Source organism: Myxine glutinosa, chromosome 12 (genome assembly GCF_964187855.1).
Source record: "Myxine glutinosa chromosome 12, kmMyxGlut1.1, whole genome shotgun sequence".
NCBI lineage: Eukaryota > Metazoa > Chordata > Myxini > Myxiniformes > Myxinidae > Myxine > Myxine glutinosa.
In genome coordinates, this window is record NC_136272.1 from 42,256,334 (window position 1) to 42,281,944 (window position 25,611).

At 44.5% G+C, this 25,611-nt stretch overlaps 2 protein-coding genes across 6 annotated transcripts in view; both read left to right on the forward strand.

Annotated features, from left to right (window-relative positions):
• Positions 1-4,862, forward strand: part of RAD51 (RAD51 recombinase) — a 75,944-nt gene extending 71,082 nt beyond the window's left edge. For 2 of the 4 annotated variants that reach the window (XM_068132736.2, XM_078766305.1), the window contains exons 10-12: positions 418-539; positions 3,776-3,904; positions 4,260-4,862. In XM_068132736.2, the coding sequence (XP_067988837.1) occupies positions 418-539; positions 3,776-3,899 (246 nt within the window). In that variant the 3' untranslated portion in view covers positions 3,900-3,904; positions 4,260-4,862. Of the gene's footprint in view, positions 1-417; positions 540-3,775; positions 3,905-4,243 lie in introns of all 4 variants that reach the window. The other 2 variants (XM_068132734.2, XM_068132735.2) reach the window with 1 other exon arrangement.
• Positions 4,863-11,069: 6,207 nt separating this feature from the next.
• LOC137437952 (signal recognition particle 9 kDa protein) lies at positions 11,070-24,652 on the forward strand. Of its 2 annotated transcripts, none has more exons than XM_068132738.2 (4): positions 11,070-11,536; positions 16,997-17,065; positions 21,217-21,340; positions 24,310-24,652. In XM_068132738.2, exons 1-3 carry the CDS (start codon positions 11,465-11,467, stop codon positions 21,328-21,330), a joined length of 255 nt encoding a protein of 84 aa, XP_067988839.1. In that variant the 5' UTR covers positions 11,070-11,464; the 3' UTR covers positions 21,331-21,340; positions 24,310-24,652. The 2 variants fall into 2 exon arrangements, with proteins under 2 accessions (XP_067988839.1, XP_067988840.1); XM_068132739.2 differs by having other exon boundaries at positions 11,400-11,536; positions 21,217-21,332.
• Positions 24,653-25,611: the final 959 nt, after the last annotated feature.

The following is a 25,611-nucleotide window of genomic DNA, read 5'->3' on the forward strand; positions in this document are numbered from 1 at the left end:
TTACATCAGAGGGAAAACCGCTGATGTCAATAATGTCTTGATGGATTGGAACTGGCAGTGCCATTTGGAGAATTTTCCCTTGGATCATGCAATAATCATGACAAGAGAAAACTATTCACGTCAAATGCAACATGCGGGTACCTTTAGTGACTTATCTTCAGATGTTTAGCTGAGCTGTTCAGCCTGGCAGAGGTATGCGCTCTACCGAGTGCTGTTCTAGTTCTATCCCGTTTCATATTTGATGCTAAATGTAACTTTATGTACATCATATCTTTAGAAGGCCAAATTATTTATCTTAAATGTGAATAACTTGGATTTATGTTGCTGTATTCGACTTTTTTAATGAATGTTTGAACATGTATTTTTTTTTTCATTCATTTATTTACTCGAGTACTTGCTTTGTCTGCTGATTTGTAGTTTGGCGTCGCTGTGGTGATCACCAACCAAGTGGTAGCACAGGTTGATGGTGCAGCCATGTTCTCTGCCGATCCCAAGAAACCTATCGGTGGAAACATAATGGCTCACTCGTCCACAACCAGGTAATATTGATCATTTCTTCTTGTTATCTTTACTTTGCATTTATTTAGCATCCAACAACCTTTCCATTTTGCTGGAGGTGGAAGGGGTATGCTTCCCTCGTCACAACAAATGGTTCAACAAACAGGTATTAATGGCAAGAATTAAGAAGCATCTCTTTACTTTTGAGTCGTATTTTTTTGTTTTTCTTTTATTTGATGACCATACAGATAGAATTGTATTTTTTCAGTTTTGTCATTGCCCCAGAGAATAGTTTGAGACTGATGTATTTACAGAAGCATTTACAAGCAAACAGCGAGGCACATCAAATCCATTCAAAGCCGTGCACCATCTTTGAAATCTTACTTTGATGAAGAAGCTAATCTTGGTTAACTATTACATTCAGATATTGAATTGCCACCAGTTAACTGCATCCACGCAGAGAACTGCCTTAACCAGACTGTGTGCTCACATTCACAAGAAAATGTTGCCCCAAAATCTCATGACACCAACTCTAACCCGATTTCCTTAAAATTTTAAGCTAAATCGCATGTTTCCGAGCACGATCTATATTAGTTTTGTTCGTGAACTTTTGAATAACAGGCACGATGGCAGCCATATGAAGCTGATGGGTCAAACGGAACAGTCCAGAGCTGAACCTTCTGCAAACTCTTCTCAGGAGCTGACAATTTTGGAATGATCTTTGAGAAAAAATGCACTTAACAGACAATTTTTTTTCATTTGGTTGAAGTCAACTCGGCATTGCATCACTGGGCATCGCCATCTTGTCTGAATCTTGATATTGCTCCATATCAAGATTGGTATGGTAGAGATGGTGTACAATTTTGCCAAGGTACTGCTAAATTGAAGGTTTTGTTGGAAATGTGATATATAGTGTTTAAAATATATAATTAAATAAAAATAAAAATAAAACGACCAAAACAAGAAAGATGTCGAGCATAGCTTGGATAGCACGACACTTGTGAAATCCCTAAAATAAGTTGTTGGCCTATGATGACCTCAAAAATAAACGGTGGTTGAATTCAGTGACCAGATATTTAAATTCTCTTACAATTTCGTCAATCAGATGAAAATTGAGGATTTTAGGAGTTTGGCCTATTTTGACCGAAAATATAATTGGTGGTTTAATTCACTGACCAGATATGCAAATCCTCTTCAAATTTCAAGTCAATTGGATGAAAATTGAGGATTTCGGAGTTTGACAAAGTGGATGACCTTTGGCCTGTGTTGACCTATTGACCTTTTGACCCCAAAAACAATAGGCATCTTGCTTATGACGAGCTCTACCATTTGGTGAAGTTTCGTGAAGATCGGTTGGAAATTGTGACCTGTAGGCGATTGACATACATACAGACAGACAGGCAAACAGACAGAATAATGCACAAGACATGATCTCCCCGACTCTCTTGAAAATCCTCTCTATCTCTTTGCTGATGACTCTACTCTCTGTCGCTCCATTCTTCATCCCTCAGATCGACAGTCTGCAGCTTCCTCACTCTCTGCAGACCTGGACAAAATCACAGACTGGGCAAACAAGTGGAACATGTCTTTCAATCCTGACAAATCTCACACTCTTACAATGTCTCTCCGAAAAGACCGACTGGACAACCCTCCCATCTACTTTCTGAATAATCCTCTCCAAGAAGTTCTGTCACTCAAACTTTTGGGTCTCACTATCTGCCATGATCTTTCCTGGGAAAACCACATTTCAAATCTGGCCTCCAAAGCCAGTCGCCGACTGGGCATCCTCCGTCGTGCGAAGTCCTTCCTTGGCACACCTGAGCTCCTCACCACGTACAAGGCTTTCATCCGCAGCTCAATGGAATACTGCTCTCCCCTCTGGGCTGGTGCTCCTGCCTCACACCTAGCTCGTCTTCACGCTGTTGAAAGCAAAGCATTCAGAATCATTGGAATCTCCCGCGATGAAGCTAACTCCAAGGGCCTTTCACTCACTCACCGCAGGCAGGTTGGTGGTCTTTCCGTCTTCTACCGACTCCTCTCTGGCCTTGCCCCCCCCAGCTCTCTCTGGGCTCTGTCCCACAAATATTCCTACAGGTCGCACAAGATCTGCCTGCAACCCTCTTATGGTTAAACTGCCAAAATCAAGACTCTCTGCTCACCTTCGCTCCTTCATTCCTCTTTTCTCCCGCCTCTGGAACAAACTCCCTCACTCTCTTCAATCCCACTCCACCCTCCAGGTCTTTAAAACAGCTGTTCACCACCATCTCTTATCTTCCCCCATCCAAAACCTTGATCTTTTCTATCCCCGATAATTTCACCCCAATTCCACTTTTTGAAATACCAACTTCTGACCTGGAAGTCCTTGGTGTCCTTGTGTTTTATACTTCTCCCACCCCTTCCCACGCCTCCTCCCCCCGAGCCCTCTCCCTCCCACACATCTCCCTGCTCTCAAATGTTGTGTGCTCTCAAGTGTTTGTGTGCTTCCCATTCTCTTGTCTTCTGCTCCCTCTTTTTATATATTTTGTTTGTCTGGTTGATTTGTTTGTGAAGTAAATGTCAGCTCTTTCACGAGCCTCGATTCAGTATACAAAAAAAAAAAAAAAAAAAAAAAAAAGACCAACCAATAATATACTTGAAAAATCTTCGATTTTCACAAGTAACAACAAACCATTGAATTGGAAGTGTACTGCCTATGATGCATTTGGGAAACCCCATCTTTTACAGCACCTTATTTAGCATGTTAAATTAGTTCCTTCCTAATGTTTGTTCTTTTTGATGTCCCTAAAAATATTTTTCCCTGTTTGGAATAATTTTTAAAAATTTTGACACACACACACACACACACACACACCATAGCGTTACTCCGCTGCATGTGTTCGGGATGACACATCGTACAATTTTGCCAAAGTTCCGCTAAACTACATGTTTTTGAAAGTGCGAACAAGCCATTTCGTGTTCTAGTGGTCATGATATGAAATTTCATTGAAGTTCCTCAATCATAGACTATCGCACACACAGACAGATTGAAAGACTGACAGACAAATTGAACAAATTGAACAAATTGCTTCCCCATGATTTGCGCTATGCGCGGAGTAATACGTTTGTTTCCGTGCCTCCATGTAATGCCGTTAGTGGAGTTAGCCAAACAGGCTTTGCTTGTCGTACATGTCGGCAATGTTGCTGGTGCAGTTGATTTGAAAGAATTGTAATTGGACAAGTGGTCATTAGAGTGGATTGATCGATAATCTGCAAGACTATGCAAATATTTTTCCTGCAGATTGTACTTACGAAAAGGCCGAGGGGAAACGAGAATATGCAAGATATACGACTCGCCATGCCTGCCAGAATCTGAAGCTATGTTTGCTATCAATCCTGATGGCATTGGTGATGCAAAGGACTGACTATGGCAAGTAATTATTATGTTGAGTTAAGGTTTCTATTTTCAAGGCATGGACCACAATGTATAGCTTTTTATTGGAGACCCTAAAGGTTGTTTTTTTTCCTGATTTCATATTTTTTCAATATTTGTGCAAACAATCCTTCTTCTTTTTCGTTTTCTTCCTCAGTAAAGAATTTTGATGTCCTATAGAGATTTTTTTTATATTGGAGTGTTGGTTCGGATCAATGAATGAACTTTCCAATTTATTGAATTTCATTAAAGGTGCCATTTAAATATGTGAACATTGGAGGCCTATGCCTCATTCATACTGACCATGAGATTATGAACCATGCATGCTCTATACAGACCGTCTGTGCTGCAGAAGGAGTTTCTACGGCTATAGTTACAAACATGGATGGGCCGCCACTGACACAGGAAGCTAGAGCAGGAATTTGTAGTTTGTTCATGGTGCTGGTGATAGCTCATCTACTCTTCACGAAGGACACCGTAGGATATTTAACATCCATCAAGTAATTCCGGCAGATGGGACGCCAAACGGACTTGTCCCATACATTCTATTTCGTCATGAATGCGGTGTTCAAATGACTTTTGTCCAATCGTAAAGCTATGTATAAACATTTTGCTTCATCATTGTCTTTCGTATCTTTTTGGAAAATTATATGGATTTGTAAATATAACTTTTTTTTCTTATCTTACTATGTACAATTATTTTTAATTGTGCATTTCTAAAATGGCCAAGCAATAGCAGGTGGCCACTTTTAAGTGACATTTGCTGAAGCTCAAACTCTATCAATTCCACAAGCAGTCATACGCAAGGTACAGCTTTATACCTGGATGCTCGGTAGCAATCTACAGCTACTTGACTCCATCTTCCCTTCTGTAATATGTTTGAAGCTCTAATCTGCTGATGTAGTCATACAATGTGCCGACATCATTTCATTGTAATAAATGTATTGTTACGGTACGCGGTTAAGGATGGTATGTTTGCCGAGCGGAGGCTCCACGACCGAACAGTTGTTCCCCGACTTAACCCGATTCACCCAAACGTTGGCCGTATCGCACCACAGATATTCAATGGGGAAAAGACTAAGACGACGAATGCAAAGAGGAAGAAGAAGAAGACGTACAGAAGAGTAACGGGGTTTATTATTTACACACACATAAGCAAAAAGAGCAGTCACGATTATTTACAGGTGACATGAAAACGCAGGTGACACAGTGAAAATTACTAGCTTATACGGACTTAATTACCTACCCAGGACAGCACGAACAAAACAAACTCACGTACGCAAATGGATGGAAGGGTAGGAATCGTTTGGAGGGATGAGCAGGTGGGATCACAGGGCACAGCGAGCAGGTCCACTCCGGGCGGGAAGCGAGGAGCCGGCAGCTCCTTGTATTTGGCTTTACAGCGCACGCCGGCAGCTCCTTGTATTCGGCTTTACAGCGCACGCCGGCAGCTCCTTGTATTCGGCTTTACAGCGCACGCCGGCAGGGTCACTCGCTGCCCCGTCAGGGCTTCACGCGGCTGGTTGAAACAGGGCTGGTTGAAGCGGCTCTTTGTCAAAGGCTTTTCGTATCTCTCACGCAACTCCGGTGCAATTCTGAACTCTCTCCCGGTGGACTGCCAACCCTCTTACGCACCTGGACTCATCTGCCGTATCTCTGGTGTAGCTTGTTCCAGCGATCGTCACACCCTTCTGTCCAAACCTTCAGCGCGGGTCTGACACGCCCTCTTCGGTTTCGGTACCGCCCTTCCCCCCGTGCTCTGTTTCGTGACCTTGTATGGTAATCCCACGGGCTTGTCTCCTTATTTGGGCATGGCGCCGACGGCACGCCCCTCGTGGCGAGCCACGGGCTTGTTTCCTTATTTGGGCATGGGGCTGAACAGCCCCGCCCTTCGTGGCGCGCCCTGGGCTTGCCTCTCCCTGGCGACCCCGCCCCTCCTGTTCAAACAGAGCACGGAGCACATATTCACTATCGCAGCGAAAGGAGAGGGCGTGCACCCCACGCTTGTGAACTGCTTTACCCGCAGATGGAGAGTTTGGCTGGGAAATGGAAGTATTGAAGGGGAGCTATTCTTAATTGATTCGGTGCAATGGAGTATTATTTTAATGGAAGACAAGGCCTTACTCTAAAACACATAATAAGATATAAGCTACTGAACAAGGGTTTTATCGGGTCCTGCAATGTGGTGTTTCATGGAATAACTACCGGGACGCCCTTTTTACCTTTACACAACTCTGGAGGCAGGAGGGGCCATATCCAACCAATGTTACACAACAATTTACCACTACAATACACACAATCAAAAAAATGCAATCCTCATATCCGCAACAGTATTATGCTCTGTCCATGTCCAAAAAGCCATGAGCTTGAGTATGAAAAATATTTTTCAGTTTTCTTTAAAATAGTATGTGGGCGGGTATTAAAAGTCATACAAACGAAACACCTGCTATTGTCGAAGATATGCCAAAAAAAAAGTTGTATCTATAAATAAACAAGACCGAAAGTCGAACAGCGGCGTAGCCGGGCTTGTAAAAGATTATAAACCACAAACACACATGATTAGCTTTTTAAACAGTCGCCTAATGCTGTTTATAACATTAAACAAAGATATTTGGAGGAATCCAGGTATCCGTGAGGTAAGTTTTACTTGCAGAACTGAGGGAAGATCAACTGTAATCTAGATTATACCCCGCAAGGGTTGGGTACGTACCGTTTTGTTGGAAGAGACATAACGCCGATTCTTTCGATATTTGCTGGTCATTTTAACAATCGGTTTGTTTGTGTTTCACACTGAATGAAAAATGTAAAGGTAGAGCATGGCGATTGTGATATATGAAAGGTTCGATATGTTCTGCATGAACGGCATATAAATCAAAATGGCAGTGTGTGGAGAGTCAGGCTCCATACCGACGTGATCACATCACCCTGTCATGTGACCAGATCCTCAGCTCTGATTGGTATACGTTTGAGGGGACATACATCCATACAGACGGACAAACACTGTTCTAGACGGCTTTGCCCTGTGGGGCTACGCCATTAAAAAAATGTATTTTCTATGCAAAGGTCTATGGTGGAGCAGGCGAACAGATTGAGAAGGAAGCGGCATTTGCAGAAGAAATCGAAGGTAAGTACACGAGGTAACTAGAATGCCACTCAGTAGATCGCATACTCCCGCCGTGGGTCAAGTTGGAATAATACGTTTTGTTTAACATCCCCTCTCCCCAAAACAATAAATGAAAAAGAAAGTCGGCCCTAACTGTCGGAGAATTTATTTTGATATATCTTGGAATTAGAGGAGAAAAACATCATTTAAGAATAAGAATAAAAGCCAAAAAAAGAATAGATTAGCAAAAAAAAGAAGAAAGAAATTAAGAATAAAAAAACTTGCAAATGCAGTAAAACAGAAAAAAAAAATCCTGGATCCGGAATATTATCCTGAGCTTCACCAAAAACTAATCAATTCTTCCTTATCCCAAGGGCAATCATCCCACCAACTTTCATCCAAATCTGTTCAGAACTTTTCCAGATATTTTGTTCACGAACACACACACACACATACGGACGGACACGATCGAATGCATTACTCCTTGGCGGGAGTAATAAACCTGAAAATCGCAGAGCCAGAATTATTTATTTGGTCTGGGAAGCCCATGCGAGGTTTCTTCTTCTTCAGCCTCTCACAACCCTGGGTGAATATGCGATCTTTTTTTTAAAAGTCGGAATTTTGCCAAATCGGTTTTATTCGTTTGTTAATATACCTCAGCCATTGACAAATCTGGAATTATAATTTTATTTGAGGTTCAAATTAACCCAGGAGCTTGTGTCAAACGATGCCTGCAAGTCTGTACATGTAATAAATAAATTAATCGTCCACAGTCGAAGACTTCTTCATGCAATAACAACTTCTAGCTTCCAGACCGTACATCCAATCATCCTCAAATTTTGCACACTTGTTACTCTTCATGACTTCTACTACAGTATGAAGTTTCACGTCGATCAATGAAGTGGTTCAAGAGATATAAATGTTTTTATTATTTGTGTTTAATTAACGATATCTGCCAAACCACGTGACCTATCGCAAATTCCCAAAGGACATTTTAGTAGACTGATATGCTGAACAGATCTGTGAAGTTTCCCCTCGATTGGATCACAAATGAGGGAGGAGCTAGGTTTCAAAGGTTTGTGCTCAAAAACGTCATAACTCTGAAACCATGTGATGCATGACATCATGCTCACTGACTTTTTTGTTCGTCGTGGTATGCGATTCTGCCTGCAAAGTTTGGCCTCTATCTGTTCAGGCGTTTTGGAGAAAATTGGATTTTTGTGTTTTTCACTCAAAACAATATGGCGGCCGAACCACGTGACCTGTGACGTCATAATTACCATTAAAATATTCTACAGGCCGAGTCCCTCCTATCGTGAAAATTTGCTCAATCGGTCCAATTATTGCAGAGAAAATGGTTTTTAAAGGAAAACAAAAAAAAATCCTGGATCTGGAATAATATCCTGAGCTTCACCAAAAACTAATCAATTCTTCCTTATCCCAAGGGCAATCATCCCACCAACTTTCATCCAAATCCGTTCAGAACTTTTCCAGATATCTTCTTCACAAACACACAAACACACATACGCACACACGGACACGAGCGAATGCATTACTCCCTGGCTGGAGTAATGATGGACAGCTCGTGAGGAGGACGAGACAACGGACCCAGAGACTATTCCAAAAGATGAAGGAACAGACACAGAGACACGTGGACAATGAGATGGGAGATTTCTATTTTTGTTTTGCTAGTTCTGACCATTTGTTTAGCTCTTTTTATAATTGAAATTTACCCTAAACAAGGCTGAGAACCACTAAAAGTGAAGGACTACAATGAAAAAAGCAGAAAAGCTGGCAGAATCTTAATGTAGTCCTGAAACAAGGAAACCTCTTCACAGGACCACGGTGAAGGAGGAAAATAGGCCAGGTGGAAAAATCCATTTTCCTACCCCCATTGGGTGTTCATTATTATTCTTTTTTTAGGACACCCCAATCTCCGTACTGGATGGCCGTTGGCTCCCGAAGAGAGCTCATCCACCCTTTGTCACGTGTTGTTTTAGTCCTGGTAGGGTGTCACAGTCACTTTGCCCACTAGCAAAACCAATGAGGTATGTCAGTTTAGTCACAAGATGGATACAGAAGGAAACTCTCAGGAGGAAAAACTGGAAATTTGGAAGGAGGAGGGATTGGGTTGGTGTTAATGGGGGTAGAAAATGTCTTTTGGATTGAGGATGATCTGAGATGGTGGTGAACAGCTGTCTTGAAGGCCAGGAGGGAAGAATGAGACTGAAGAGGATATGGAAGTTGGTTCCACAAGCAGGAAAAAGGAGGAACGAATAAGTGGAGATGGGCATCGATCCTGAATCTAGGTAGTTTCACCAGAAAGGGGTTGATAATGAACTATTTGTGCCCTGCCAGGGGCAAGTGCGGGGAGGGGGGGGGGGGGTTGGACAAAGAGCAGACTGTTCAAGACCAGAAAGGAGGTGATAGAAGACAAAGAGACCACTGATCTGTCTGCGATGACAAAGTGATGGACTCAGCTTCAGCATGGGAGATTCCAATAATCTTGAAGGCCTTGGTTTCTACGGCCTCAAGTTGAGCAAGATGTGAGTCGGGAGTTAGCGTGGTGGGAAGAGCAGTACTCCATAAAGCTGCGGATGAAAGCCTTGTATGTGGTGAGGAGCTCAGGTGTGCCACTGTGCCAAGGAAGGACTTTGCACGAAGGAGGATGCCCAGTCGGCGACTGGCTTTGTCGGCCAGCTTGGAAATGTGGTTTTCCCAGGAAACATCATGGCAGATAGTGAGACCCAAAAGCTTGAGTGACAGAACTTCTTGGAGAGGATTGTTGAGAAAGTAGATGGGAGGGTTGTCCAGTCGGTCCTTTCGGAGAGATATTGTAAGAGTGTGAGATTTGTCAGGATTGAAAGACATGTTCCATTTGTTTGACCAGTCTGTGATTTTGTCCAGGTCTGCAGAGAGTGAAGAGGCTGCAGACTGCCGATCTGAGGGATGAGGAATGGAGCGGCAGATAGTGGTCATCAGCAAAGAGATAGAGAGGATTTTCAAGGGAGTCGGAGAGATCATTGATGAAGAAGACGTCTTCTTCTTCTTATAGCGAATGCTCCAAATAACGAAAACATTTTTAAAAAAACAAGAAAGCCATCAGAGATTGCAGACCCTCGCCAGGATGTATTTTCAGTTATTTTTAAGGCTTTTGTGTTAAAACAAATATGGCGGCCGAACCACGTGACCGATGACATCATGGTATTTTTTTTACACCAATTTATCCCGAGATTGTGCTCAAGAAATTTACCTTCATCTGATGAAATTTTGGACTTGTCGAATTATGACGTCATAACGAAGGCACCGATGACATCATCATTAACATATCTAATTCCCCATGGGTAGTACTTGACAATGAGCCAAGTCTCAATTTTTTCCATGGAGTGGTTTCAGAGATATGGAGGTGCAAAGTTTTTCCAAGATGGCGCCTGTACCACGTGACCTATGACGTCATAATATTCACTAAAATATTCTACAGGAGGAGGCCCTCCTATGGTGAAAATTTTGTGTCAATCGGACCAAGAATTGCAGAGAAAATGAATCTATCTATAATTCCAGTAATCTCTGTCTGTACGTCTGTACGTCTGTACGTTTGTTTGTCTGTGACCGCTGTTTCTCGACAACCACGGGTCCGATATACTTTTAACTTGCCAGGTATATTGCTGGGGACCCGAGGATGTGCCTTTTCAAGGTTTCATATTAATCGGACAATTACTTACCGAGCTATGTCCAAAAAACGATTCAACCAATCAGAGAGCAGCGAACGATCGCGTGTGCCGAACGTGGCGGGCACACTCTGCCTCGGATGGCACATTTGAGAGCGTATTCATTTATTTCACGTTTGCAAACTATGTTGGCGTTAAACTATGTTTTACAACTAATAAAAACGAATTTGCGATTCATTCGCTTTCCTGCGCGTTTGTGCACGCGATGGCGATTTCTTTACCAAACTCCGGAAGCCGTTCGCTTTGGACCAAACCATTGCATGTAAATAGAGGGGGGGGATTGTTACCACTCGCAAGCCGTTCGCTTTGGACCAAACCATTTCATGTAAATAGAGGGGGGGGATATAATTTTAGATATAGATATAGTACGGGCATGCCCTAGTGTTTAAAATGCAGACACGGCACACGTACGCACATGAATGCTTAGCCTCGTTTTCGCTTCGCGAGCGCAGTGTGTGACGTTTTCACACCGTAATGTAAACACTGGATCACGTGATCTTTATTGCATGCAGTGCAGTGCAGATATCGAGTCTCTGAGGGTGTGCCGTCAGCTAGGTTGGTTCTTTCCATTTTCGTCATCTTTCTTAAAACGTGTATCTAAAGCAAAAACAAATCACATTTTTATAACGCTTACTCTATTATTACGGACCTTTTAAAGACAATGTTATATTAAAAGTGTCGTAAAAGAAGGAATTGTAGGAGCATCCGCCCGGCACTGTATTCATCATGACTTATCTTCGTTCATGGGAAGAATTTGTCAGAGCTGGCGAGAAACTTTGCTTATGCAGCCCGAAGAAGGTAAGTAAAATGTTTTTGTTGTAATATGTTAGTTAGAGTGCACTCACACTCGTTAGTTACGTGTACATTTTCATTTTCACCTCATATCGTCGTTTATTTGCTTGTGTATATTTTATATACTTTAGTCCACGTCCACGTCTTTTTATAGGCTAGTTCTTACACGTCCACTTCGTGGTCATATCGACCAAGTACATTTCTCTGAAAACGAAGTGAAAAGGGGAAACTAAAATACCGCGACATACAATAAGGGACCATATGTGATTTATGCAATCTCACCCCTTTGGCTTTACTTCCTCACCCATTTACCTCCACCCATTTACCTCCACCCATTTACCTCTTCACCCATTTACCTCCTCACCCATTTACCTCCTCACCCATTTACCTCCTCACCCCTTTACCCCCTCACCCCTTTACCCCCTCACCCCTTTACCCCCTCACCCCTTTACCCCCTCACCCCTTTACCCCCTCACCCCTTTACCTCCTCACCCATTTACCTCCTCTCCCCTTTACCTCCTCTCCCCTTTACCTCCTCACCCATTTACCTCCTCACCCATTTACCTCCTCACCCATTTACCTCCTCACCCATTTACCTCCTCACCCATTTACCTCCTCACCCATTTACCTCCTCACCCATTTACCTCCTCACCCATTTACCTCCTCACCCATTTACCTCCTCAACCATTTACCGCCTCACCCATTTACCGCCTCACCCATTTCCCTCCTCACCCATTTACCTCCTCACCCCTTTACCTCCTCATCCCTTTACCTCCTCACCCCTTTACCTCCTCACCCCTTTACCTCCTCACCCCTTTACCGCCTCACCCCTTTACCGCCTCACCCCTTTACCGCCCCACCCCTTTACCTCCTCACCCCTTTACCGCCTCACCACTTTTCCGCCTCACCCCTTTACCTCCTCACCCATTTACCTCCAAGTCAATTTATCCCCTCGTCAATTTATCCCCTCGTCAATTTATCCCCTCGTCAATTTATCCCCTCGTCAATTTATCCCCTCGTCAATTTATCCCCTCGTCAATTTATCCCCTCGTCAATTTATCCCCTCGTCAATTTATCCCCTCGTCAATTTATCCCCTCGTCAATTTATCCCCTCGTCAATTTATCCCCTCGTCAATTTATCCCCTCGTCAATTTATCCCCTCGTCAATTTATCCCCTCGTCAATTTATCCCCTCGTCAATTTATCCCCTCGCCAATTTATCCCCTCGCCAATTTATCCCCTCGCCAATTTATCCCCTCGCCAATTTATCCCCTCGCCAATTTATCCCCTCGCCAATTTATCCCCTCGCCAATTTATCCCCTCGCCAATTTATCCCCTCGCCAATTTATCCCCTCGCCAATTTATCCCCTCGCCAATTTATCCCCTCGCCAATTTATCCCCTCACCCCTTTATCCCCTCACCCCTTTATCCCCTCACCCCTTTATCCCCTCACCCCTTTATCCCCTCACCCCTTTATCCCCTCACCCCTTCATCCCCTCACCCCTTTATCCCCTCACCCCTTTATCCCCTCACCAATTTATCCCCTCACCAATTTATCCCCTCACTCCTTTATCCTCATGCTTCACCCATTAACGCCTCATCCCTTTACCCCATAATGCCTCTCCCCTTTACCTCCTCTCCCCTTTACCTCCTCTCCCCTTTCCCTCCTCACCCCTTTCCCTCCTCTCCCCTTTACCTCCTCTCCCCTTTACCTCCTCTCCCCTTTACCTCCTCTCCCCTTTACCTCCTCTCCCCTTTACCCCCTCACCCCTTTACCCCCTCACCCCTTTACCCCCTCACCCCTTTACCCCCTCACCCCTTTACCTCCTCACCCATTTACCTCCTCTCCCCTTTACCTCCTCTCCCCTTTACCTCCTCACCCATTTACCTCCTCACCCATTTACCTCCTCACCCATTTACCTCCTCACCCATTTACCTCCTCACCCATTTACCTCCTCACCCATTTACCTCCTCACCCATTTACCTCCTCACCCATTTACCTCCTCACCCATTTACCGCCTCACCCATTTACCGCCTCACCCATTTACCTCCTCACCCATTTACCTCCTCACCCCTTTACCTCCTCACCCCTTTACCTCCTCACCCCTTTACCTCCTCACCCCTTTACCTCCTCACCCCTTTACCGCCTCACCCCTTTACCGCCTCACCCCTTTACCGCCTCACCCCTTTACCGCCTCACCCCTTTACCTCCTCACCCCTTTACCGCCTCACCACTTTTCCGCCTCACCCCTTTACCTCCTCACCCATTTACCCCCTCGTCAATTTATCCCCTCGTCAATTTATCCCCTCGTCAATTTATCCCCTCGTCAATTTATCCCCTCGTCAATTTATCCCCTCGTCAATTTATCCCCTCGTCAATTTATCCCCTCGTCAATTTATCCCCTCGTCAATTTATCCCCTCGTCAATTTATCCCCTCGTCAATTTATCCCCTCGTCAATTTATCCCCTCGTCAATTTATCCCCTCGTCAATTTATCCCCTCGTCAATTTATCCCCTCGTCAATTTATCCCCTCGCCAATTTATCCCCTCGCCAATTTATCCCCTCGCCAATTTATCCCCTCGCCAATTTATCCCCTCGCCAATTTATCCCCTCGCCAATTTATCCCCTCGCCAATTTATCCCCTCGCCAATTTATCCCCTCGCCAATTTATCCCCTCGCCCCTTTATCCCCTCACCCCTTTATCCCCTCACCCCTTTATCCCCTCACCCCTTTATCCCCTCACCCCTTTATCCCCTCACCCCTTTATCCCCTCACCCCTTTATCCCCTCACCCCTTTATCCCCTCACCAATTTATCCCCTCACCAATTTATCCCCTCACTCCTTTATCCTCATGCTTCACCCATTAACGCCTCATCCCTTTACCCCATAATGCCTCTCCCCTTTACCTCCTCTCCCCTTTACCTCCTCTCCCCTTTCCCTCCTCACCCCTTTCCCTCCTCTCCCCTTTACCTCCTCTCCCCTTTACCTCCTCTCCCCTTTACCTCCTCTCCCCTTTACCTCCTCACCCCTTTCCCTCCTCACCCCTTTACCTCCTCACCCCCTTTACCCTCCTCACCCCCTTTACCCTCCTCACCCCCTTTACCCTCCTCACCCCCTTTACCTCCTCACCCCCTTTACCTCCTCACCCCCTTTACCTCCTCACCCCCTTTAACCGCTCACCCCCTTTAACCGCTCACCCCCTTTAACCGCTCACCCCCTTTAACCGCTCACCCCCTTTAACCGCTCACCCCCTTTAACCGCTCACCCCCTTTAACCGCTCACCCCCTTTAACCGCTCACCCCCTTTAACCGCTCACCCCCTTTAACCGCTCACCCCCTTTAACCGCTCACCCCCTTTAACCGCTCACCCCCTTTAACCGCTCACCCCCTTTAACCGCTCACCCCCTTTAACCGCTCACCCCCTTTAACCGCTCACCCCCTTTAACCGCTCACCCCCTTTAACCGCTCACCCCCTTTAACCGCTCACCCCCTTTAACCGCTCACCCCCTTTAACCGCTCACCCCCTTTAACCGCTCACCCCCTTTAACCGCTCACCCCCTTTAACCGCTCACCCCCTTTAACCGCTCACCCCCTTTAACCGCTCACCCCCTTTAACCGCTCACCCCCTTTAACCGCTCACCCCCTTTAACCGCTCACCCCCTTTAACCGCTCACCCCCTTTAACCGCTCACCCCCTTTAACCGCTCACCCCCTTTAACCGCTCACCCCCTTTAACCGCTCACCCCCTTTAACCGCTCACCCCCTTTAACCGCTCACCCCCTTTAACCGCTCACCCCCTTTAACCGCTCACCCCCTGTAACCGCTCACCCCCTTTAACCGCTCACCCCCTTTAACCGCTCACCCCCTTTAACCGCTCACCCCCCTTAACCGCTCACCCCCCTTAACCGCTCACCCCCCTTAACCGCTCACCCCCCTTAACCGCTCACCCCCTTAACCGCTCACCCCCTTAACCGCTCACCCCCTTAACCGCTCACCCCCTTAACCGCTCACCCCCTTAACCGCTCACCCCCTTAACCGCTCACCCCCTTAACCGCTCACCCCCTTAACCGCTCACCCCCTTAACCGCTCACCCCCTTAACCGCTCACCCCCTTAACCGCTCACCCCCTTAACCGCTCACCCCCTTAACCGCTCACCCCCTTAACCGCTCACCCCCTTAACCGCTCACCCCCTTAACCGCTCACCCCCTTAACCGCTCACCCCCTTAACCGCTCACCCCCTTAACCGCTCACCCCCTTAACCGCTCACCCCCTTAACCGCTCACCCCCTTAACCGCTCACCCCCTTAACCGCTCACCCCCTTAACCGCTCACCCCCTTAACCCCTCACCCCTTTAACCCCTCACCCCTTTAACCCCTCACCCCTTTAACCCCTCACCCCTTTAACCCCTCACCCCTTTAACCCCTCACCCCTTTAACCCCTCACCCCTTTAACCCCTCACCCCTTTAACCCCTCACCCCTTTAACTCCTCACCCCTTTAACCCCTCATCCATTTCCCTCATGTTTTCACCCCTGTCTGTCTGTCTGTCTGTTTTGTCTGTCAACAAGATGTACAAATATTGTGGACGGATTTGGACGAGATTTGGTGGAGAGGTTGGGTGTGTGACAAGGACTAATTGATTCGATTTTGGTGAAAATCCGGATCTAGATACGAGAATTTTTAAATTCAAAATGATTCTTCACCATTGAGTGATCGGGCTAAAAGGACTAGGTGGACGAGTTGGTTAGGCGACAAGAACAAGCCGATTAGATTTTGGTTAAGGTCTGAATCCAGATCCGGCCTATCAGTGGGATACAAAACACAATCTGTTCAGCCTGGTGGAGGTATGCGCTCTGCCCAGTGCTGTTCTAGTTACCTCCACCACCAAAGGTGGATGGAGGTTATATTTTCACCCCTGTCTGTCTGTTTGTCCGTTTGTGAACAAAATATCTCAAAAAGTCGTGGACGGATTCGGGCGAAATTTGGCAGAGATGTAGCGTATGTGACAGGGACGAAATGATTCGATTTTGGTGAAGATCCGGATTCGGCTACTATTTTTTAAGTGATTCTTAGCCATTGGGAGATCAGGCCAAAAAGGATACATAGCAGGATTTTTTTTTCTTTTCTTTTTATTCTTTTTTTTTGTATACAAGATCGAGGCTCGTGAAAGAGCTAAATTTTGAGGATATCTCAAAACGTTGTGGATGGATTTGGACGAAACTTGTTTGGCAGGTTGTGTGTGTGACAAGAAAGAATCTATTCAATTTTGGGGCAGATCCGGATCTGGATCCAGCTAGGAGAATTTTTTAAGTGATTCTTCACCATTGGGTGATATGGCCAACCAGGTGGAGGTTTGCTCTCTACTGAGTGCTGTTCTAGTTTAAACTGTGTTAGTCCCCCTGAAAAGATGACTGAATGATAAGTTGTTCTGTTTCAATATTCCCCCAAAGACCCATGTGCTTTCTTCCAGGTGCGCGTGGTCTTGAAATATCGGCACTGTGATGGTTTTCTTGGAATGAAGGTCACTGATGATGCTGTGGTGAGTCAACAACTTGCTTAAAACTACAAACCATGGCACAACCTAATGGCATTCAATACAGTTTGCTTCAAATGTCTTATTTATATTTGTTCATTGGTTTTTGTTTATCAGCCCATCTGCTGGAATGTTCCCAGACATCTGGGATGCCCATCTGCATCCCAGACTGTTCCTGAGGGCATAACTTTTTCTTTTTTTTAACCATTTGAGTTTTTGTCATAAATTTTCAACAAATCCTTATACTAAAATACGCAATTTGGTGTCTGTCTTACAATTTTTGACTGTGATACGTTTGTTTGGGTATTTTTGGGGGTGGGGTGGGGGAAACAAGAAAAACCTGTTTTGGCGGGCAACTACCCCCGCCCCCCCTTCCCCCCACCTCCTGTAGACCCCCTGAGGACCCGATTTTTCTAATGCCGTGAACAAACTTTAGTACATCATGGGTGATGAAGATTGTGATCAAGTTTCTTCAAAATCATGTGTTTTGTTTCAGAGAAGAAAGCAAATACCTATTTTGGCGGGGTTGGGGTGTCAAACCTTGCCCCACTTTGACCCCCGGTAGATCCCTTTAGACCCCAATTTTTTTTTAATGCCTTTTCATTTTAATGCTGCGAACAAAATTGAGTTGCAACATACCAAATATCGTTTTAGTGAAGTTTGGGCACAATCCAATCAGCAGTTCCGGAGAGGAAATTGCAAGTGGTGACACACTGATGCCGTGCCATCACGTAATCTCAACCGAACTACTAGAATTGAGTGTCCTGATCGAGCCTGAGTTTAGGGGAAATAAAGAGCTTCTGTGGGGAATTGGAATGTGTGAGAGAAAAGCTTTGCTTTGCGGAGGAAAAGAGCTCTTCATTGTCCTGTCTGTCTGCCGCCTGTGTTCCTGCCTTTGCCCCGTGCCTGTTTCTTCCCTCCCCCCTTAACCCCTTCCCCCCACCCCCTTGCCTGCATTGTCACCCTCGTTGTTGCCCTGTCTGCCTCCTCATCGCCTGCTTTCCTCATCATCGCCTGCTCGCCTCACCTGTTCAAGGCTGCTCATCGCCATCTCCTCCTCCGTTACCACAACAGAGATAAGGCCACCCGATTTTCGTTCTCTTACCTCGTCTGTGATTGAATGTAGAGCGAGGCGCCCTAGATTTCTGTAGATTTATTTCACCTCGCTGTGTATAATTATTTCTTAATTGCTTTCCCTGTTTCCTTCTTCCCTCCCATCCCATCAAACCTCCCATAAAACCATTCGGTCCATCCATTCAGCGTTGGTCTTAATTGGCCTGAACACGACAATATAAATAAATAAAGAAATAAAAAATTGTTCTTTTAACAGTTGTTTTCGGTGAGTACAAATGGGACGTGAACGGGCTTTGTCTTTTGAGATGCTTTCTAATTTATTTGTGTGTTCATTTATTCATGTGTTCATTTATTCATTTGTTAATTGACTTATTTTTTTCGTTTATTTATTCATTCCTTTATTTATTTATGCATCAATTTTTAACTCAACTGGACTACCGTCCAGTTGAGTTCATCACGTACTGAACCCTCCGGCATCTGTCGTCCATTAACTTTTCGACGTTAACACTCCAGCGTCCGCATATATCAACCGATTCTGATCAAACTTGACATGCAACATCCTTACCCCAAGGACCAGGTTGGTATTGCATTTCAGCCTGATCTGTTGAAAAATGGCGGACTTAGGCGACCATTTTGTTTTTGGTCATGAAAACGACGTTAACACTCTAGCGTCCACAAATATTAACAGATTTTGATCAAACTTAGACTGTTTAACACTTACCACACAAGGTAGGTTGCTATTGCATTCCAACCCGATCCGTCACAAAATGGCCGCCATATTGTTTTCAGCTCCGAAACGACGTTAAGACTTTATCTTTAAAGTTGTCCAGTCAGTTCAGTTGAGTTCTGCTTCCCTGGAAGCTCTATTTTTAATCTATTTTTCTTTTTGTCTTGATCATTTTATCAATAGCCACATGTTATAGACAAACGAGCTCTTCATAGACAAGACAACTGTATTTCCAGCAGCTATGAATGTTCGAAGGACTACTGTGGTTGTACTCGTACATAAAATTTGTTAAATGGTTTGCTTGTATGTCCTTTGGAAAGCAATTTGTTTGCCATAATCCCATTGAATCCAGATTGGGAATGGGGCCATTGTCAGCTGACAACAATATCCACTCTTGAGCTGCACAATGAGGTTAAGTGAATAATATGGCAGACCCGTGTTTAAAAAGGGAACCGGTTCTCCTAATGGTATCTGAACTCTGAATTGTTTGTTCCTTTGTGTCTTGTTGGTCAGTCTTTCACCAGTCACAAACCACAAACGTACGCCTCGACAGAGCAAATTCGAGTGACAGCGTTGCACGTTGGAGAATCAAAAAGTAAACAAAATAATCTCAAAGTGCATTTCAAATTTTATACAAATCCGTGAAAAAGCGTTTTTTTGCTGATTGGATTATGCTGTTTGTGCAAGTATTCACTCTTTAAGACAATTTCACCCGTGTCCGAAGGAAGCAGGTCAGTTTGGCATTTTTAATATGAAATAGGCAAAGCCTAGAAATGAACGAAACCCTTTAGAATTACCCTGTAGAATTCTTTAGAACCCTTTAGAACCCATCATACAGGTATTTTGGGACTGCCACTGGTAACGTGTAACCCAATGCTACCTGCCACATGGTCGGGTTCTTGACGACTAAACCGACACCCCTAAACCGCACGGCATCAGTGTGTCACCACTTGCATCAGTGTGACCGGTTCAAGTCATACCAATGACTTTAAAAATGGTACGTGCTGCTTCCTTGCTTGAAAAAGATAGAGCATGGACAATCCCTATTGGTTGGCATCCATGGGCAGGAGGAAATTCCTCTTGAGGAAATGACCCACTGATTACGGTGAGAAAAGTGGAGCTATTGTTACGACGTCGCTGGTACCCAGAGTATCCGGGGAAGTGACGGTTGTGACGGTGCTTTCCCCAAGGTGTGTGTGTGTGTGTGTGTGTGTGTGTGTGTGTGTGTGTGTGTGTGTGTGTGTGTGTGTGTGTGTGTGTGTGTGTGTGTGTGTGTGTGTGTGTGTGTGTGTGTGTGTGTGTGTGTGTGTGTGTGTGTGTGTGTGTGTGTGTGTGTGTGTGTGTGTGTGTGTGTGTGTGTGTGTGTGTGTGTGTGTGTGTGTGTGTGTCCCTTTAGAAATGCCCTTTGGAAATAAATATGGTGGATTAGAAAGATTCTTCTTCTTCATTTTTTGACGGAAGGACATAGCCAAATATTGAAGCGGTTTCACCACTTAAAAATCAGAAGGAATTTTGAACAACTTGTATCTTCAAACCTTTTACATATATAAAAAGTGTCTCTGTCTGTAAGAATGACGTGCCACAGCTCTGCCACTCTTGCATATCTGCTTGCTGCTCTTTTCAACTTGCCATTTTCCCAAGCTCATCTTCAGTCTTCTTGGAAGTTAGGAATTTCACTGCATTGCACAAAGGCACATTCAGGAAAAGGCACACAGTTTTAGGTGGTAGGCTGTCCGCAGCCACCCATTGCGATATCACGACCTGCCTCGAATGGAGCCTTTAGCCGAGCATTAGTTCTGTTGCAAGCTCTTAGGGCAAGCTGTCGGATTGGAGGTTTTTGAGGCTCTTTCTGCCTTACTGGATGCATTTCTGGTTTTGCAGCGCCTGTTGGAGGATATCATTATAGTTGGTGTTCCCACACACTTGTCAGAAAGATAACAGGCCCAAGCCTGGGTTTAGCACCCTTGGAGGCTGCCTCGGGATCTAGTGCATAATCTTGGGGCTGCTTCTCTGCCAGTTTGCGACTGGAGCCACACTGAGCATGGAATTCTTGGAGGTCCTTCTGAGACTTGGTTTGCACTGTTGGTGCAACTCTGGAACACTCCTTTTGTCTGCAAAGTTCCTTGCTACCCCTCGCCCTCATTTATTTTACTGTGGGCCAATCATCTGCGGCACCCCTATCCTACATTTTCCCATCTTTCTTTGCTTTTTGGGCTTGATCCCTTCCCTATGTTGTTAAAGAAATCCCATAATCGCATGTCTTCCACTAGAATTGAAAATAGACCATGTGTCTCCTCTTCACCTTATACTTCATCCTCGCCTACTCTGAATAGTCACTCATCATCTTTTCTTCCAGTGCTTGCAGTACAAGACTGATCAGGCTCAGGATGTGAAGAAAATGGAAAAGTTTCAAGGGCAACTGATGCGGCTTATGTTGTCTAAGGAAACGCGACCAGCAGCCATGGAGTAATGGTACTCTTGTGAGTTTGTATTTCAGCTTCAAAGCCGCTAGTTGTCAATGGTATTCTCTAAATAATATAGAAGTCTTAACTTTAAAAACAAGTGGGATGTTGTTGAATTTTTCTTTTTTGTTCTGATAATATTCAAAGTAGTAATTTGAAACAATATTGACAACAGTGTGTAACAAATCGCTTTAGATTTACGATTCTGTTTACCAAAGTTCAGATTTGTTGCAAAAAATCTCAGATGTTTATTCTTATTTCTTTTCTCATTTATATTGGAATTTCTCAGGTCCACAACGCCAGACCTTCTTTTTTTTTTTTTTTTTCTTCTTCTATAGTGGCTCCAATTATTCGCACTTCCTTGTGGTGTCAGTCAGGGGACACTATTCTGCCACAAGTGTTTCTGGAATGAGCTGATGAGCCTGATATTTCACTTAAGTTGTTGAGGGTGCCACTAACCCACTCTGCATTGGTGGGCATTAAAGATCCCAATCTTTCACATTCACCAAAACATCCGTGCTGGAAGATTGTTCCAGGGGAATAACGGCCAGCCAAAGGAAAACGCACGCATTGATGTCTTGCTGTGCCCGAGGAACACCAGGGTGAGAGTTTATAGCTGTGGGTTGAGATTCAAATCTAGGCTAGACATCTCAAAGGAGAGTGTGCATACCTTGAAGCCATCCTACCAGCCCCAATACTATAGAAACTAATTTCCAGTTAATCATTGGGTTCTTTTTACGTTATTCTACTTTGGTTTTGAAGGCATTTTGTTATGCTTCCGCCGACGAATTCACCTGATACATTATGTTTTCGGGTTGTCAGTCAGTCAGTCAGTCAGTCTCTGTCTGTCTGTCTGTCTGTCCGTTCGTCCGTCCGTGATAGGTTTTCGTTAACGCGATAACTTGAGAACGGCTGAAGGGATCTAAGTCGACCTTGATGCAGGTATGTATAATGAGGTAAAGATGAACTCGTTAGATTTTGGGGTGATGAGGTCAAAGGTCAGAGGTCATGTTAGGCAAAAGTCCTATTGCTGCGATAACTTGTGAACTAGTGATGGGATTTTGACCGAAGTTGGTACAAGTATGTGTTATGATGCAAAGATGAACTGGTTTAATGTTGGGGCCAAGAGGTCAACAACAACAACAACATGCATTTTAAAGGCCATTTTCCCTGCTAGAGCGGGGGTTAGCCTTGCGGTCCCCATGACGATCTTCTCCATTTTGCCCTATTTTCTGCATCTCTCCTTGTTAATCCCCTTGCCTGCATTTCTTCTTCCACCATCTTTAGCCAAGTCTTTCTCGGTCTTCCCCGTCTTCTACTTCCTTCTACATTCATTTCCATCACTCTTCTCAACCAGTCACTTTCATCCTTCCTCAACACATGACCAAACCATCTCAACCTGTTCCTCTTCACAGCATCAATCACAGGCTCTATTCCCATCATCTTTCGCAATTCATCATTTGTCTTCCTCTCTCTCAACGATACTCCGCACATCCGTCGAACCATTCGCATTTCCACCCTTTCCAACCTTCGTTGCTGCTCTACGTTCATTACCCATGTCTCGCTCCCATAAATCACCAAGAATCATACAATCACCCAACAATCATAACACCAAGAGGTCAAAGGTTTATATAATTTTATGGCTGTAATAGGTTTATAACTTGATTACAGCTGAAGGGGATGGATCTAAGTCAAACTTCATTCAGTTATCTATCTATAATTCCAGTAATCTCTGTTTGTACGTTTGTACGTTTGTACGTCTGTACGTCTGTACGTCTGTTTGTCTGTGACCGCTGTTTCTCGACAACCACGGGTCCGATATACTTTTAACTTGCCAGGTATATTGCTGGGGACCCGAGGATGTGCCTTTTCAAGGTTTCATATTAATCGGACAATTACTTACCGAGCTATGTCCAAAAAACGATTCAACCAATCAGAGAGCAGCGAACGATCGCGTGTGCCGAACGTGGAGGACACACTCTGCCTCGGATGGCACATTTGAGAGCGTATTCATTTATTTCACGTTTGCAAACTATGTTGGCGTTAAACTATGTTTTAAAACTAATAAAACCGAATTTGCGATTCATTCGCTTTCCTGCGCGTTTGTGCACGCGATGGCGATTTCTTTACCAAACTCCGGAAGCCGTTCGCTTTGGACCAAACCATTTCATGTAAATAGAGGGGGGGGATTGTCACCGTACTCGCAAGCCGTTCGCTTTGGACCAAACCATTTCATGTAAATAGAGGGGGGGGATTGTCACCGTACTCGCAAGCCGTTCGCTTTGGACCAAACCATTTCATGTAAATAGAGGGGGGGGATATAATTTTAGATATAGATATAGTACGGGCAATGCCCTAGTGTATAATGATGTAAAGATGAACCAGTTAGATTTTGGGGTCAGGAGGTCAAAGGTTCCTGTTGGATAAAAATTCTGTTACTGTGCTAACTTGTGAACCAGTGATGGGATTTTGACCAAACATGGGATAACTATGCATTATAATGAAAAGAATGAACTTAGATTTCGGTATCAAAGGTCAGAGGTCATGTCAGATAAAAATGTGATACTTGAGAACAACTGAAGAGATTTTAAGCAAACCTGGTACAAGTATGCATAATGATGTAATAATGTGGGTGAGGCATATTGGTCGACGTCACGACGTCAAAGAGTGCAGTACCAGTTTGATTTGAATATAAATGTTTGAATTTGTTCATTTTGAAGAGTTTGGTGTTAAAAAAACAAAAAACCACATTCTGCATTGTTTGTTATCTACCCTAGCTATCGGTCGAAGCTAATAATGAAATTGTCCAAAATGCCATAAAAGGGTGTTTTTATTTTTTGGCCCTTCTGTTATGAGTGCGAGTCAATAAATTGCGCCACTTTTCATTTCAGTGGCACGTGATTATATGCATGTCTGTCTCCATCCAGCAATGTGGGTTGGGCTGACACCCCTGAATTGTGGGCTCATTGATTGGTCTGTGGTTGCAGATTGGCAACTCTGAATCATGTGGTCAAGATAGCGGCAGCGTTGGAAAGCTGCGCACGTGAGGAACAATCACCAGTTATCTATTTTCTTTGCACAGCTCCAGTTATTGCCAGATACTGAATCATCTCAAGTGTGAGTAGTTTGTATAGGGAGAGACCGTCATGAATGTTTTCTCTCAGATAAATATATAAATAGAAAAGCAGAGTTGAAAGGAAGGGAAAGGAAGAAGAGGAAGAACCGGCAGTCAAAAGATGCTGTGCTTTGCTGTGTACTGTGCCACGTTGGAATGCCGCGTTTACTGCTCGTGTTGTACTTCATAAAATAAATGCAAGTTTGGAATTCTCACCTGCTGGTTTGGACATCAATCAAGAAAATAACCTTGGGGTTTTGTGACTGTGATCAACAGCATCCTGGAAGGCCATATCCACACAGAATTTTGCCCGTTTGAACTAAATTGTTCGTAGTGATCGATGCATGATTTTAGATGAAATTAGCATCAGCCACAGCACGGTGCATATGATTGTCCGTGACTAAATTAACTTTCAAAAGCTGTCATGTTGGTGGGTACCCAAAATGCTCACAGATGCCCATAAGGCACAGTGTTTGGAGACCAGTACAGCCTTACTTCAGCATTTCCATAATGAAGGGGGTTTCCTTGATTATATTGTGATTTGGGATGAGACGTGGGTGTTCCATTACGAACATTGACATTTCTTGACTTTTGGGATTTTTCTTCTTGACATTCACATTGACTCAATGACTTCATCTTTTCCATCCCCGCTAATTCACCCCAGATACACTTTTTCGAAATTCCAACTTCTTTCGTGGAAGTCCTTGCAGTGTTCATATGTTTTATACCTCTCCCACCTCCCCCCAAGCCCTCTCCCTCCCACATTTCTCTCGATGTCCCTGCTCTCAAATGTTGTGTTTGTGTCCTTCCTCCTCTCTCCCCATCTTGTCTACCGCTCCCCTTATTTTGTGTTTTTTGTGTCGGTTTGACTTTTTGTGTGATTAATGTTGGCTCTTTCACGAGCCTCGATCTTGTATCCAGAAAAAAAACAAAAAACCAGAATCAGAGACGATGCTTTGAGCGAGAGCATGTCAACATCTCCGAAGAAGAGGTCCAGATCATGGTAAGCGTGAGATTAAAGAAGTTTCTCATCTTTTCTGGTGATGCTTGTTGTTTTCATACAGCATGTACAAGAGTATAACTGCATAATAAAAGGGGGTGCAGACAGTCCTCGGCTTAACATACATCCTGACATAGGCCCTCAGGTACAAGCATGTTAAGCCAAGAACGTATT

Excerpts from the sequence above, each read along its gene's own strand:
- LOC137437952 (XM_068132738.2), top strand. The coding sequence starts at position 11,465 with ATGACTTATCTTCGTTCATGGGAAGAATTTGTCAGAGCTGGCGAGAAA. Across the intron at positions 11,537-16,996 it reads GCTTATGCAGCCCGAAGAAG|GTGCGCGTGGTCTTGAAATA; the intron begins GTAAGTAAAATG and ends GCTTTCTTCCAG. Across the intron at positions 17,066-21,216 it reads AGGTCACTGATGATGCTGTG|TGCTTGCAGTACAAGACTGA; the intron begins GTGAGTCAACAA and ends CTTTTCTTCCAG.